We start from the raw sequence: 14,739 nt of genomic DNA, 5'->3' as shown, positions 1-14,739 counted from the left end.
GTCTTCTGCTTGATATGAGGTGGTGTCCTGTCATCAGTGGGGTTTGTTCTGTGAGTTGGTAGAGCTGCTAACTGTAAACACTCCCACAAGCTATAGCCACAAATAGCTTGACCTTTCGCTTTCCTGGCCCCAGCCATAGAAGAACAGTTGGGCACCCATTTAGTACAGAGGGTGCTCTAAAGCCCTGGGATAGGATTTTTACTCCCAAGAACTTAAGTTTGGTAGTGGAAGTGGGGTTTCAAATGTCTGGTTCCAAAGGCTAAGGCCTTGACCCAAAGCTAAGAGCGCAAAGACCCCTAGATGGTATGAAGGATGGTGCCCCTGGGGCTCCAGAGAGCAGAGCTCAGCTCTTGGCCCTGCCACTCCTAGCTGTAGCATCAGGCCGCTAGGCCTCACTGGGGTCTCATTTAGGAAAGAGGATGGTACAAAAATTGACCTCACAAGGCCTCCCCAGCTCTACTGTTTTCTAAGTAGAGTCAAATGCAGAATCCTATTGCGATTCTGAATTGTGGGGAGGGCAGGTTATTTCCGCTCCAGGGAATGAGCAACTGGATCAGTTTTGTTGCTGAATCGGGGCATTGAGGTTTCTCAGGCCCAGGCCTGGCTCTAGCCTAGCCAACCCCTTCCTGGGCCAGGATTACTACCTTGACTCAACCAAGTCAAGTTTGAGTCCCCTCTAAACAAGTATTCCCATAGATTGGAATCATTTTTCCTAAGGTTGGAGCATTAGTCTATGGGCTTCTTAGGAAAGCAGGGTAAGTTTACTGTGGACTGACATTCCCAATAAAATGGTCCCCTCGCCTTGCCAAACAAAAAAAGTACAGCCCCTGTTTTGGCAGTGCTCAATGAGGCCAGCTGGCGAGAGAAAAGAAGAATCACAGAAAGGCACTAGGATCCGCCTGCTTTAATTTCACAAGATGAGGTTGAGCAGTGAATTACTCACCGGAGGTCACACAGCTTCTCAGTGGCTGAGCTGCGACCATAACGCAAGTCTGCCACCCAGGGCAGTGTCTTCACCACTATGGATAGGAAGCCCAGGGGCCTCATTAATAGCACGCATTGACAGACTGAGGTGAACTGTCGAGAGAGCTTTAGACTTGGATGGATTGTGCCCGCCAAAGCAGACTGACTTGGGGACGCCCCAGGGCTCCAGCTTCTGTAGTCCAACGTGGCCAGTTCTCTTGGACGAGTTCCTGCCTCACCCTTCAAAGGCACCAGCTGGCCTAGGAGAACTATACAATGGCTTTATTGTATGTACAACTCATTAGCAGAGATCCACTCTGCGGGGGCTCCCTGACCCAGCCTGAGGCAACCAAAGCCAGTGGACTTTTTTAATTTTACATAGTGATACTTAATCTTCAGGCGGCAAGGGTGTGGGTGAGTGTATGTCAAAGGCCACTTTTGAGAATACACAAAAGTTAAATACAACCTTGTCCCACCTCAAAAATAAATGCACATATGCTCCAGCTCTTGCATACAATTTCCGGGGGATCATGGGTTGAAAAAAGTCAGCTAAAGGACTCTTGCACTAGTGCTTTCACGTGCTACTGTCTGTTCAGCAAAGAGAAAACCCAGCAAGCCTGCTTCACAGGCTTCCTCCTCCCTCTCCTCTGTGCTCAACCAGACCCCACAGAGCCTTCAAGGACAGGGTGGCAGCCCTTCCTCCTTAGGTCTGGTGGACAGAGGGACTTTTCCCCCTCTTTGTTTCTCCTCATTGGATTAGATGGTTATCTTGTCTTCTAGGAGCTTCCCAACCTTCCAGGGTACAGGCAAATCCAACACACCTGCAGGAGCTCCTCAAAGGCACCCACATTCTTCCACAATCATGTCTTTATGATGGTCTAGAAGGACTCGGCCATTGTCCACGTACAGCATACTCAAGGGCTTGGTCTTCACTGGGGCACAGCAGGTGGAAGGGACTCGGTGGGGTTGGTACCGTTTCAGCAGACTCTGTGAAAGGGAGGACAGGGGTGTCAATTCACATCCCAGTGGTGAGGTCAGAATGGTGTCATTTCTGGGTAAAGGGTGAAAAAGTTACAGAGAGTTAAAATCAGTTTCTGGGGGCAAAAATAGAAAATTCTTTTCATAAAGGAATCAGAATGCCAATACATCATCAACTCTAATATCTAAAGGTACACGGGCCTCTCACCGCTGCGGCCTCTCCCGTTGCGGAGCAAGGCTCCGGACGCGCAGGCTCAGCGGCCATGGCTCACGGGCCCAGCCGCTCCGCGGCATGTGGGATCCTCCCAGACCAGGGCACTAACCCGTGTCTCCTGCATCGGCAGGCAGACTCTCAACCACTACGCCACCAGGGAAGCCCTAAAATAAATTTTTTTAAACAGCCTTTAAACAGAAGATTCTAAAAGCTGTATCTGGGTAGAGCAGTAGGTAACATATGTTCTCCTATTGTTCTAGTCTAGAGTGAATACCAACTTTAAAAATCTTCTAAGAAACTCCTGGTTTAATTCCAGAAATATGAAGAAGAGAGTCATGCGGAAATTCTTGTGGGATTTGCTTTGTTTCCCAGAGAAGGGCAAACAGAGTCAACGGGAGAAAAGGTAACAAGCCCTTGGCATTCTGGAACTGGGCCCTGTCCCTGTGGTCCAGTGGTGGCTTTTCGGGTCAGTGTTAGATTTGGTGACTGGGACTATCTGGGTCTCTGGTTCCCTCTGATCGTGCTGCAGGTAGGCTGGTGGACAGAAGTGGGGCCTGGGAGAGACTCAGGAGGGCCTGTGCCCAGGACAGTTCCTCTAGGATACCAGCCCCCACCACTGCCTCCCTCTCACGAGCTCAGCTCACATTCTCCCCAGAGCCTCTGGACCCTGCCTGAGGCTTGGCATGGAGGATGTACTACAGGTCCAAGAGATTCTCAGTCTAGGCCTCATAGAGTGAAAATAAAAACACTTTGATCCCATGTGACCTTTGAGAGCAGGTCAGGACCACCATATATAAGCTCTCTTCTCTGCTTTCTCCACCTCATTTTCCTTCCATTCCTCTCCCTCCACCACCTTCTAGACCATAGGCTGATTAGTGGCACCTGGTGGTAGCCTCTGGCTTTATTACTTCTGCAAAATGAGTGTCCAACTCCTGTTTTTAGGCAGCAGAAGTACAGTGGCTGGAACAGTAATATCTCTACCTTGGCCTCATAAACGCGGCCCCCATTGCATTAATGAGTTACAGACTTCTAGTAATGGTAAGACAACATTATACCTGTTACCTGCTAACTATTGATACTACACATGTGGTATGCATATCATCTCATGTAACCCTAGAAGTAAGGCATTGCTATCCCCATTTTACAGATGAGGAGACTGAGGCTCAGAGAGAGTAAGCAACTTGATCAATATCACATAGCTAATGAGTAGGATTCAAACCCAGGCCTGTCTATTCCCAAACTCCAAATTCTGAACTTCCTTTCCTAGAATGTCAGGGCAGTGGGAGGAACTGAGACCCTCCAGTCTACACACTCCACCCCTAATTTTTTTAAATTTATTTTATTTATTTATTTTTTTTCCACCCCTAATTTTATGACAGAAGGAAAAAGTACCAGGAAAGCAGTGTGTTCAGGGTCACCTGACAAGGCATGACTCCATGTAGGCTCTCTGAGGGTGTTATCATTGGTCATCTCTATATCCTTAACACCTGTCACAGAACCCGGCACATTGTAGGTGCTCAAATAACTGTGCATGAATGAACACACTAACCTAACAGCAAAGCCAGTGTCCTGATCTGGTAGTAAGGACAATTCTCCCCCACAGCTTACCACCTCCCCTCCCCAGGCCTTGGCATCACACCTGGATGTATGCGTGGTTGGTTGGATGGAACTCTTCCCCCACGGGGTTAGGACACTCGCCCTCACAGCGATAGGCATTGTACTGCTTGGGGTAGATGATCCAGGAGCCCCATCCGATCAGGTTGAAGTCCACCTGGAACTTGACCTTCCGACACAGTTGGTTTCTGTCCTGCAAGTGATATCGACGGTGCCTCCTGGCCCTCTCCCGGGAGAGCTGTCCCTCCTGGACCCGCCAGGAGCTCTCAGCTTCCCACAATAGGGTGGAGCCACCCAGCCGCTTCCGCTCCAGGGAGAGGTTGGAATAGAGCATGAGGAGCACATTGGTGACAGGTGATGTGGGGGGCCACCGCCAGCACTCTCCAGCCAAACTGGACATCTGCTCCCTCAGCTCCCCAGGGTGCTTCAGCCACTTGGAGAGTGGCCTGGTCACCTCTAGGACCATGCTGCCTGAGGAAAAGGTAACCTGGGACAGAGTGACAGTGAACAGGTCCATTCGAAGACGTTCTGGGCAGTTGGGTGGGTCCTTATCCTCATTCAGCTTTGGCTGGTGGAAAATCTCAATTGAGAGTGGGACATCAGGAGTAAGGGCCACAGGGCTGGACAGCTGCAGCCGGAGCTCGGCCCATGCCAGATCCTCTTCTTGGCCCAGGAAGGAGAAGTCGAAAGCAAAGGTCCAGTTCTGCCCGTCCACCTCCACATCTGGGTGAGAAAAAAACAGAAGGAAGCAGGTGAGTGGGGGCCTCCTGCAGCCTCAGTTGGTGTAACAACCACCATAGCTCATGACTGAGCCCTTACCTTATATGAATCGTCACCCTAACCCTATGAGCTGGGCATGTTATTGAACCCATTTTAGAGATGAGGAAAATTGAGGCTCAGAGAAGTTAAATTACCTGCGTGAGGTGTCATTCTTGGAAGGTGGCAAAGCCAAGAATAAGCCCAACTGCAAAGTCCAACCTCCAAATCACTGTTCTGCTGCTCCCCCCTCAAGACACTCCAGAGAACAATTGGTAAAAATTGGATGAGTGCATCTCCTTCTCCCTTCTCCCCTCACACATGCAATCTAAGGACAAGCCCTGAGCTTTCTGACAGAAATCCTGGACTTCCACCCACCCTGTGGCCCGTTTGCCAGGCTTTGTCTTCTCATTGGAAAGGGTGGCCTGTTTTACAGCACAATGAGGTCGATTCACAGATCATAAGGGTTGGAGCTCCCAGGGAGGCATAGGCAACGGAAGCCAAAGACTGGTCACCCTTTCCCCCACCAATTCCTAAAGACAGAGGCAGACACTTCAAGAGTTCTTGGCAACCTTACAAATAGGTTTCTAAAGACATCCTAAGCTTGACTGTGCGCTGACCTTGCACTTTTCCACCCAGTAGTCTCTCCTACCTACCTGCAGGGCGCTCACCCTTTCCCACTCCAGGTCATCCACACACCAGGGCAGACACAGCAAGCACACACCCAAGACAATTAAACCCATCCTGAATGAAAAGGAATGGGGAAGCACATTCCATTCATTTTAGTTCTGGACTAATGTGGTCTGATGTCTGGGAATAGCACATATTGGTGGATGTTTCAGGTCAGCTAAAAGTGATCTTTAACTTTTTTCAAGCCCAGTTTCATCTTTGCAGTGGCAATAGTAATGCCCTACCCTTCCCTGCATTGTCATGAGGACCCAGGGAAATGAAGATGTTTCAAGGTCTATTGCTAAATAAAAGGCAGAGGTTATTCATTAGAAATAAAAACAGTAACCCTTTGGTTCTTTGTCTCACAGAACATCTTTGGTCAGATAGTCAGTGGATTTCTCTGGGAAGTCCAGCTTGCATTAGAAGGGGGTAATTCCCAGCTTCAGCATCCTGAAGCTTCTCCCAGCCCATCCCTAGATGTTCTTTTTCACTTAATTTCCACTTCCCTTCTCATTAGCACCTGCAGGAGGCAATAACCGGCCCCTGACTAGCAACTCCCCAGAGGTGTGGGGAGGAGGCTGACACCACCCACTACCCTTCGCAGCACCGCCCCGTGACGTGTAGCAACTCTGCTACAGCTCCGCCTACACCAGGACTTAAAACACACTATCTCAAGTATCCACAAATGGCTTTTTAAAGGCATTCCAGCTCAGTGTTTAAGAGGAGGGACCCGGTGTCTCTGGTGATGGATCAAGTTCTGCCACTTGCTGCCACACTGGGCAGCCAGCTTTCTCTGGGCCTCAGTTTCCCTCTGGGTAAAAGGGAGATGGTAACAGTATCCACCTCACAGGGGTGTTGCGATTTACTGAGATAATGTGTGTAAAGTGCTTTGGCCAGCACAACCACCAAAGTGCAATAAACGGCCATCATCAACTGCCTCTTATTATTACCCAAGTCCAAGTTAGAAATGCAGATGTCCAGGCAGTGAGGGACCTGGACAGGGGAACAAAGTTATCTGCTGCTGGGATGGCAGTGTGGGTGCAGGGGCGGGGAGGAGGATACTCCTTCCTGCTGGAAGAGTCTGAGACCCCACTAGCCTACCTGCAGCCAAGGGCTCCCCAGGACACAGTGCTAAAAGGTTTTCTTAGATCTGGCTCTGGTTCATCTTAGAATAATGGGGAGGTCTACTCTTTGAGGGTCACCAATGCCTGATAAAAGCCAAGAATGCTCTCCCCAGAAAAACTGCATTTCCTACTAACACAATAAATGTGATTTGGGGGTGGTTATAAGAAAGGGGTTCATGGACACCCTGAAACCCATCCACAGACTGAATGCAGACTTGGCCACACGGGCCCCAGTGAAATCTCGACCCACTTCCAATTCTAAAGAAGGAAGGGCTCATGATCTTGGGTTCCTTTCCCCTCAAACAGGGTGTTGAGTTAGAGTCACAGACTCTGTAGAAAAAGAGGGTGAGTGTGACACCGAGTTCCCACCCTACATTATTATAAATTATGAGGGTGATTACCATTAACTGCTTCCCTCATGCCAAGTGTTTTATAAGCCTTGTCTCCTTAAATCCTTCCCACCTTTATCACCATTTTGCAGATGAAGAAACTAAGGTCCAAGGTGAAGATGGTTAAACAGTGAAAGACACAAGACACGGATGCACACCTGATTTGGTTAGATTCCAACACCCATTTCCCCTTATCCTGTGCAGCTTACAAATAAACCTGAGATGGAAAGATACCACGCTCACACAAATGAGGTAGAAAGAAAGCCGGGCACTTAATTTTTACAAACGGGGAGGAGACTAGAAAAGTCAGCTGATGTGCCGGGGACACATGGGGAATTGGGAAGCAGGGTTTGAGGGACCAGACCCAGTTTCCCAGACTGTCAAATCACCACAAACCTTCCAGAACTCTCTGGAAGGAGGGAGTGAATTGCAAAAGTGCGCCCCCCACTCTTTGCACATCCACCTACCCCCCAACCCCAACTTTCTGGCAGGGCAGAGCACTCCAGTAATTTTCAAATTGCTCCGCCCCCCGTGTGTCCCTAGTCTGACTAGTCCCCATATGACCCTTCCGGAGACGGTCACTGGCCGTCTGACCCCAGGCGCGGCTGGCCAGGGAGCTAGGAGCCCCCACCCCCAGATCACAGGGGGCCGGCGGGTGGCCGTCAAATCAGATTATCGGATGTGGATTTCGCCCGAACTCCGGGGAGGGCCGTCTGGCCCCGGCAGGCAGAGAGAGGTGCAGGCAGGCAGGGGCCACCCCGGGCGCTGGGATGTGGATTGCCCGGAGTAGAGGAGCCCCGCGGGAAGGGCTCCCTCTTCTCAACATCTACCTGCGCCCAGTGCCCAGAACGCACGCTGCCCCATCCTCGCGGCTGATACTCTCAAGGTCACCATGGGAGTGACCTCGCCCGCTCCAAATCTAGGCCCCGAGCCCGGTGTCGTCCGGGACACTGACACCTACCCAGCCTGGGCTGGATGACCCAAGCCTGCCGCAGTTCTCGACTTCGGGGCATTTCATCTCTAATCCATAATTTCTGAAACCTAATCCCTGATGTCACATGCTTGACACCCTATTTCGAACCTCAGTCTCAGCCAGAGACACTCCCAACGCCAGACCCCGGAACGCCTTCACCCTCACTCGCGAAAAGGGAAAAAAAAATTTTTTTTGACAAGACAAAATAATTGTAGCAATAATAACGACCATACATTACCATGCCTGGTTTTGTGCTAAGCGTTCTATGTGCGTTGTCCGTAGCCCTCGCCAGTCCAATAAGGGAGGCACTATTATCCCTATGCTACAGATGTGCAAACCGAGGCGCCCGGAGACTACAGTAGTTTAAGACGGCACAGATAAGCAGTGGCACAATCAGTATTCCACCCTATAGTCCCGCGCTTTACCCACCCTAAACAAGACCGGAACGCAGAGGTCTCAGTCCGGGACACACCCCGGGTGCCACCAACCCTGTCTCCCGAGCCAAGGCAGACGCCGAGACACCGTCAGCCCCAGCCCCTGAACGTGCCCTTCAAGCGTGCGGATACGTTTTCAGTGGCACGTCTCCGGCATGGTGCCGCAGCCCCTGCCCCTCCAGCCCTCTCCTGGAGTCCCGCGCGGGAGCGCCCAAGGCGCGCCGGGGGTCCAGACGAGCGGGGCGGGGCGGGGCGAGGCAGCCTACCTTGCGCCTGCAGGCTACGTATGATGTCCGCCCGGAGCAGCGGCTCGCGGTACAGGCTCAGCATATAAGCAAGAGGGGATGGCGACGAGGGCTGCCCCCACGTTCGAAGGGGCACCGGGGCTACCATCGTGGCGCCCGCCTGGAGGAGAGCCCACCAGACTTGCAGGAGGAACAACAGCAGGCTGTGGGCGTGCATGGTGGGGTGGCGGGGCCCAAGGCCAGCCTCCGTCCCTTATATCCTGGGCCTTCGCGGGCGCCCCGCCCCTGCCCTTCCTCCCTAGGGGAAGCTTTCAGGTCGGATAACACCCCCCAGCCCAGCCCCCGTCACCGGGGGTGGCCCCCAGAGGGACCACCTGCTGGGGGCGAGTGAGACCTGAGCCTGGTAGGGAGGAGACCTGAAAAACTGGAGGAGCTGTTAGGTCCAGGGACCGTCTAGTTTGCCCAGTCTGGACACCCTGGCACTCTGCTACTCCAGGCTTTTTTTCCAAGACACAGCTGGCTTGTCGCAGGCAAACTCCCAGGTCAGAAGGATGGCTTCCTTACTCTCCCCCACCTGGGGTCCCTGCCCTTTCCTCTTCCTCCAGGTTCCAAATAGATGTCTGGCTCAACCAGGAACAGATAGAGAATGAAAGCTGTGTCTCCTGGAGGCTCTCGGGCAGGGTGCAGCTCCACACTGGCCTGGGAGGCTTCAGCCCAGCCTGGCACCGTCCAGCCTTCCAGGACACTGTACAGATGGCCTCTGGGAGCAACCCCTGCCTTATACGGCAGGGCCTGTCTGGAGAGCTAGCCTCTGAAAAAATACTGGGTACTGGGAATTGCTGGAACAAAAAAGATGAGTGCCAGACAAAGGTCTATGGGGACCTGCTTCAAATATTGAAGCTCTCTCCTGGAGAAAACAGAGGACAGGAGTGGCCAGGATGAATGACAGACTTCTCCACTGGAAAAGAAAGTGCTCAGAAGCTGGAGCCGAGGGCATAGCTAACGGGGTGAGTGGAGCGCCTGTGGTGGTATCAGGGTCTTCCTTCACAGGTTCACATCACCCCAGGGGTTTCAGGAAAAAGGTGTTGCCTGTGTCATCCATGTCCTGCAGTCCCTGCCTCCCCTGGCAGTTACCCTGGAGACCTGGGTTTCAGCTCAGGACCTCTCACTTTCCTCTCTGTGGGCCCTGCTTTCCTCACCTACACAAGAGTGGTCCTTGTCTGGGCTCTCTTCAGGTGCAAAGTCAGGTTGAAGCTGAAATTACCTTTAAAGAAATGTAAATCTCTGCCCCTTGTTCAGGCCCCAGCTATTTTCTGCAACACTGGAGGGCTCTTTATGCCCCCGCCCTCGCCCCCTGGTCCTTTCCTAGCCCTGACGTGCACATTAGCAGCTGGCCAGCATTTACCTAAACACTACGTGCCCCGCACACCTAGGCTTCTTCCACAGGATGCCTCCAGCTCCAGAGAACCACACGCTCAGCCCTGAGCAGGTGTTAGTGGAAGGAGGCCCAGCAGGCTCAGCTAGGAGCTCCAAACCCGTGTCCAGGTGGAAGCCGGCCCAGCCAGCAGGAAGGGGCCTTGCCTAGGAGAGATGTGGGTTGTAGACCTGTGCTGACCACGGGACCGGGACAATATGCTCAGCCAGACGACTGTTAGTTCCTTCTAAAGCTGGGGACTGTCTTGTTCATCGTGCTCTCCCTCCAGTACATATCATGGTTGGGACCCAAAGTATCTTAGCTGAGTAAATTAATCAATGAATGGTACTGTGTCTGGACTTGCCTGAAGATAAGTATCACCTGGGGTGTATGTTAAACTACTGATTCCTGAGTACCAATCCAGGCCTTTAGCATTCGAATTTGGAGAGAGACCTTGGTAATCTACATATTTAACCAGTACCCCTGTGATTCTTATTAGACAACTTTGAGAACCTGGGTGAGCTAGGGTCTAGTTGCAGTTTGGAACCCACCTCTCTGCGTTCAGTTTCCTCATCTGTAAACCATGACTGGAGATACTTCCTTCCATGAAGATTAAATAAAACAAATGCTAAAATGCTTTGTAAGCGCTTAAAACCTGCTGTTTTTGTAAAGCCTTAAGCATACAGATTATTATGGGTGCTCCGTGGTTGTCATTCAACTTCCCTAGCCTGGGGGCTTGCAGCCTGGGGCTTGTCAGTCCCGGCCCTCTGCATCAGACCCCTCCCCAGAGGCAGAAGGTGCCCTCACCCAGGTTATGAATATATAAGTAAAAAACAATGAGAGATTGTGGTCAGACAGAGGTATAGGGGTCAGCCTTCCCCCAAACCTACAGGTCCTAGAATCCAGGGGGTCCCTGTTTAAACAGGGGCATTCAGAACGTAGTAGTCTTATCCACCAGGATTGGGGAAGGAACAAAACAGATGATCTCCTTTCCGTGCTGGACCAGAAGCTTCTTGAAATTCAGCTTTATTCATTCTGTGTCCTTCGTACTATGTGGCATATAGTAGGAGCTCAGTAAATATTGCAATTAAAATGACATAATAACGCTTATTGAGCACCTAATGCAGTAGGCATTCTGGTAATCACTGCATTGATTTTATTATCATCCCCGCTTCGGGGATGAGAAAACAGAGGCTCAGAGGGAACCTGGTAACTTGCTCAAGGCCACACATTTACAAGTGAAAACAGCCAGGATGTGAAGGATACTGCTTGTTACCCAAACCCATGCCTATAGCCTTGTGGCTTCCCCATAGATGAGAGGGTCGACATGGGCCTTGTCCTAAGACTTAAAAAAAAACAACTCTCAAAGTCTTGCTTTTCCCAGGGTCCGGGAGCAGCAGACACAACTCATTTCTGATGTGTATTGGCCCAAAGCCCTGTGGGGACCTGCTCTCTGACCAGCAAGAGGGACTCTGTCAAAGCCCATTCATCACTGAACTTTCTCCAGCTGCGGCACTTTTCAGGACAGAGGCTAACAGTCATTCTTCTCATTTTTAAAAGGTACTTGTTCATACAGGATCTGTTTCCTGCAAGAAGGACCAGAAGTGCCTCTTCCCAGGAGGGGAATGACACCTTCTCGCTTCCCCTGCCCCAGACAGACTGACCGTGGGATTACCTGACCTGGGAGATAACCTTTCAGGGCCAACCCAGCTGGCTGGCGAGTGGGGAGCAAAGTCCCTCGAAGTTCTCGAATGCTTTCCATTGGGCCGATCTGGACCCGTCCTCCACGTGAGCAGCGATATGCAGGGTTAAGTGCTGGGGCTCTGAGGTCAGGCTGCCGGAAGGCAGACTCTGGATCCTTCTCTGTCGATACCTGGGCATATTAGATCACTTACCATCTTGAAGCATTTGCTCCCTCAGCTGTAAAATGGAGATAAAGAATAGTATCGGGCTTCCCTGGTGGCGCAGTGGTTGAGAGTCCGCCTGCCGATGCAGGGGACACGGGTTCGTGCCCCGGTCCGGGAAGATCCCACATGGCGTGGAGCGGCTGGGCCCGTGAGCCATGGCCGCTGAGCCTGCGCGTCCGGAGCCTGTGCTCCGCAACGGGAGAGGCCACAACAGTGAGAGGCCCGCGTACCGCAAAAAAAAAAAAAAAAAAAGAATAGTATCTACTTGACAAGAATGCTGTAAGCAGTAAATGTGTGTAAAGTAGTGCTTGGTCATTTGTTTATTCATTCATCGAACAAACCTGCTTATCTAGGAGTCTAAGGCAGGTTACCGGCAAGTGCTAGATTCTCAGGAAGTCAGGGCAGGAAGGCATTTCAGTTCCGCACATATTTAATGAGCATTTCCTATATGCCAGTGTGACACTGGCTGTCTTCGCATATATGTTAGCCTATAGAAGCCTATGTAATCCTGTTCATCCCTCCCTGAAGCTCTGTAAGGTATGAAAGGCATTTTAGAGATGGGGAAACTGAGGAACAGAGGAATTAAATAGCATCATTATTTTGAAGGTGGAGGGCGTCTGCTTTATCATGCTCCTCCCATGCCTGGCACAGCTCCTGGCACACAGGAACTCAGTAAGGATTTGTCAGGTGATTGAATGAGGTCCATATTCCTGAACAGGTTCCCAGCACACCGCTGCCTTTCACATGCTGCTTCTCCATGCAGCCTCCTGCTGTTTCCTCTTAATCTCCCTGGAAAACTCCTTCTCACCTATCAAGACACAGCTTAAACACTGCCGCTTCCTCTACAAACCTGTCACTAGCTCCCTAGCAATTTGGCAGAGTCCTCTTCTAAGCAGAGTGCCGAGGAGCAGTTGTCCCAGCCCTCATGAGTAACTGCCGTCAGACTGTGAGCTCCCTGGAAGTGCGGACGACTCCTGTCTCCGAAGCCCCAGCCCCCGCTTCCTAGCTGACCATTGCTTGCTCTGATTCCTCAGCTTGATGCAGTCCCGCAAATGGCAGAGGCGGGACTAAGCACAGGCTTCTGGCTTCCACCTCCAGTACTTGGTGCCCTTCCTGTACCCCTCACTGCTGGTCTTGGAGGGCCCATCTAGGTGCCTCTACCGGGCACACGTGGCTCTCTCTGTGATCTGGAGATAGAGACCTCAGCCTTCCACTACAATCCCCTTGTACCCCAAAAGCACTCTGGCCCCATGGAAACACCCACCTGCTGCAAAGTTCAGAGCTGTTCTGGCTCTGCCCAGAATGATTTTTACCTCCTCTTCATTCACACAAAATACACCTATTTATCCCACAGAATCCAGCTCAAGGGTCTCCTCTTCCACGTGGTCTCCTTCCCCCTTCAGGCTCTGGTCCCTGGAGCCCCTAGGAGTTTTCCACCAGGAGCCTGTTGCTGGCTGGCTCTGTATTCCGCAGTGTTCAGCAAAGGGCCTGGCCTTGGTAGGTAGAGCTTGCAAATCTGCCTGCAGACCACCTTGACTGATCCACAGTGCTTTGTCTGCTCCCAACAGCGTTTTGAAAGGTTTTTATTTAAATCACCAATACTGAAAGTTCATAAGATTTTGCAGAAAATAGTTTGTTTTCATCATTTAAGAAATGGAAAGGGCTAGGCCCTCATTTTAACAAAGCGAGCATTCCCTTAAGCCGAATAGGATCTGCTTCCTTTAGGCAGGGTCTGTTCTCTAAGGAGCGGCACAGTCCCCACCACTCCTTAACTTACTGCACCCATGTGCCTGGCCCTAAAGACAAATGAGTTTGAGACACTTGCTGTATATTGGATGAGAGTAAGACACTCCGGAATCAGTTTGGAAGTGCAGGCTCGAGATTAGCCCACCCCGTTGTCCTTCTCCAACTAACCCATGGATTGTGGGTACCTGGCCCAGGCTGGATGAAATAGAAATAATCTATTATTTAATAAGAACTTACCATGGGAGTTCCCTGGTGGTCCAGTGGGTAAGACTCTGCGCTCCTGATGCAGGGGACCTGGGATCGATCCCTGGTCAGAGAACTAGATCCCGCATGCATGCCACAGCTAAGAGTCCTCATGCCACAACTAAAAAGAAGATCCCATGTGCTGCAACTAAGACCCAGCACAGCCTAAATAAATAAATAGTTCAAGTCACTTATTGGGCTTCCTTGGTGATGCAGTGGTTAAGAATCTGCCTGCCAATTCAGGGGACACAGGTTCCAGCCCTGGTCTGGGAAGATCCCACATGCCGTGAAGCAACTAAGCCCACGAGCCACAACTACTGAAGCCCGTGCGCCTAGAGGCCGTGCAGAGAAGCCACTGCAGTGAGAAGCCCGTGCACCACAACGAAGAGTAGCCCCCACTCACCTCAACTAAAGAAAGCCTGTGCGCAGACCCAACCCAGTTAAAAATAAATAAATAAAAATAAAATTTAGAAAGTCAGTTATTAATAAGTACTTACCATAATGTGCTTGAATTACCTAAGTTACCCTTCCTATCACTCCCATGAAGCAGACTGGATATTTACTTCCATTTTACAGGTGTGAAAACTGAGGCTCTGTGGAGTTAAGCCCCTTGTCCAGGATGGAATGCTTGCAAACGGTAAGGCTGCGATGGATACTCAGTCATTCTGACTCTGGAAGCCAGACTGGATATTGCCATGTCCCCACATGGTCGTTTATTACCTCCCTTACACCAGGGGCCTTTCCCCTGCCTAAATGGACCTCCTGCCCTCCATCAGGTCACCCTGTTCATTTCCTCCACAGCACTTCCCTGGTTGGAAATTAAGTTGTTTACTTTGGTACTGTTTGTTTATTTTTTGTCTGTTCCCCTTCCCCAGCACTGGGCTGTCAGCCAGACTCCTGTCTGTTCAGTTCACCACTGAACCCCCATTGCTTAGCACAGTTCTCAATTCTAGGACTCAGTACGTATATGTTGAAGGAATACATTTAACCCAGTCCCTGGACTGGGGGGCACAGAGGTAAGAAGGCGGGGATAGGGGAGTCCCTTCTCCTCCAGTGGCCACCAAAAGGGT

The 14,739-nt window shown here is 51.2% G+C and overlaps 1 protein-coding gene across 1 annotated transcript; it reads right to left on the bottom strand.

Moving 5' to 3' along the window:
* Positions 1 to 1,797: 1,797 nt before the first annotated feature.
* Positions 1,798 to 8,576, bottom strand: NODAL (nodal growth differentiation factor). Its single transcript, XM_030862492.2, has 3 exons — positions 8,381 to 8,576; positions 3,795 to 4,492; positions 1,798 to 1,950 (listed from the first exon to the last, which is right to left on the bottom strand). Exons 1-3 carry the CDS (start codon positions 8,574 to 8,576, stop codon positions 1,798 to 1,800), a joined length of 1,047 nt encoding a protein of 348 aa, XP_030718352.2.
* Between the last annotated feature and the right edge of the window lie 6,163 nt (positions 8,577 to 14,739).

Source organism: Globicephala melas, chromosome 16 (genome assembly GCF_963455315.2).
Source record: "Globicephala melas chromosome 16, mGloMel1.2, whole genome shotgun sequence".
Classification (NCBI taxonomy): domain Eukaryota; kingdom Metazoa; phylum Chordata; class Mammalia; order Artiodactyla; family Delphinidae; genus Globicephala; species Globicephala melas.
Note: the sequence above shows the minus strand (reverse complement) of the source record. Positions and strands in the feature narration are given on the sequence as shown.

Bases quoted from the DNA above. Each gene is read 5' to 3' on its own strand.
- NODAL (XM_030862492.2), bottom strand. From the start codon at position 8,576: ATGCACGCCCACAGCCTGCTGTTGTTCCTCCTGCAAGTCTGGTGGGCT. The intron at 4,493-8,380 runs GTAGGCTGCCTC...TTTCTCACCCAG, and splicing joins ACGTAGCCTGCAGGCGCAAG to ATGTGGAGGTGGACGGGCAG. The intron at 1,951-3,794 runs GTGTGATGCCAA...TCCCTTTCACAG, and splicing joins CCAACCACGCATACATCCAG to AGTCTGCTGAAACGGTACCA.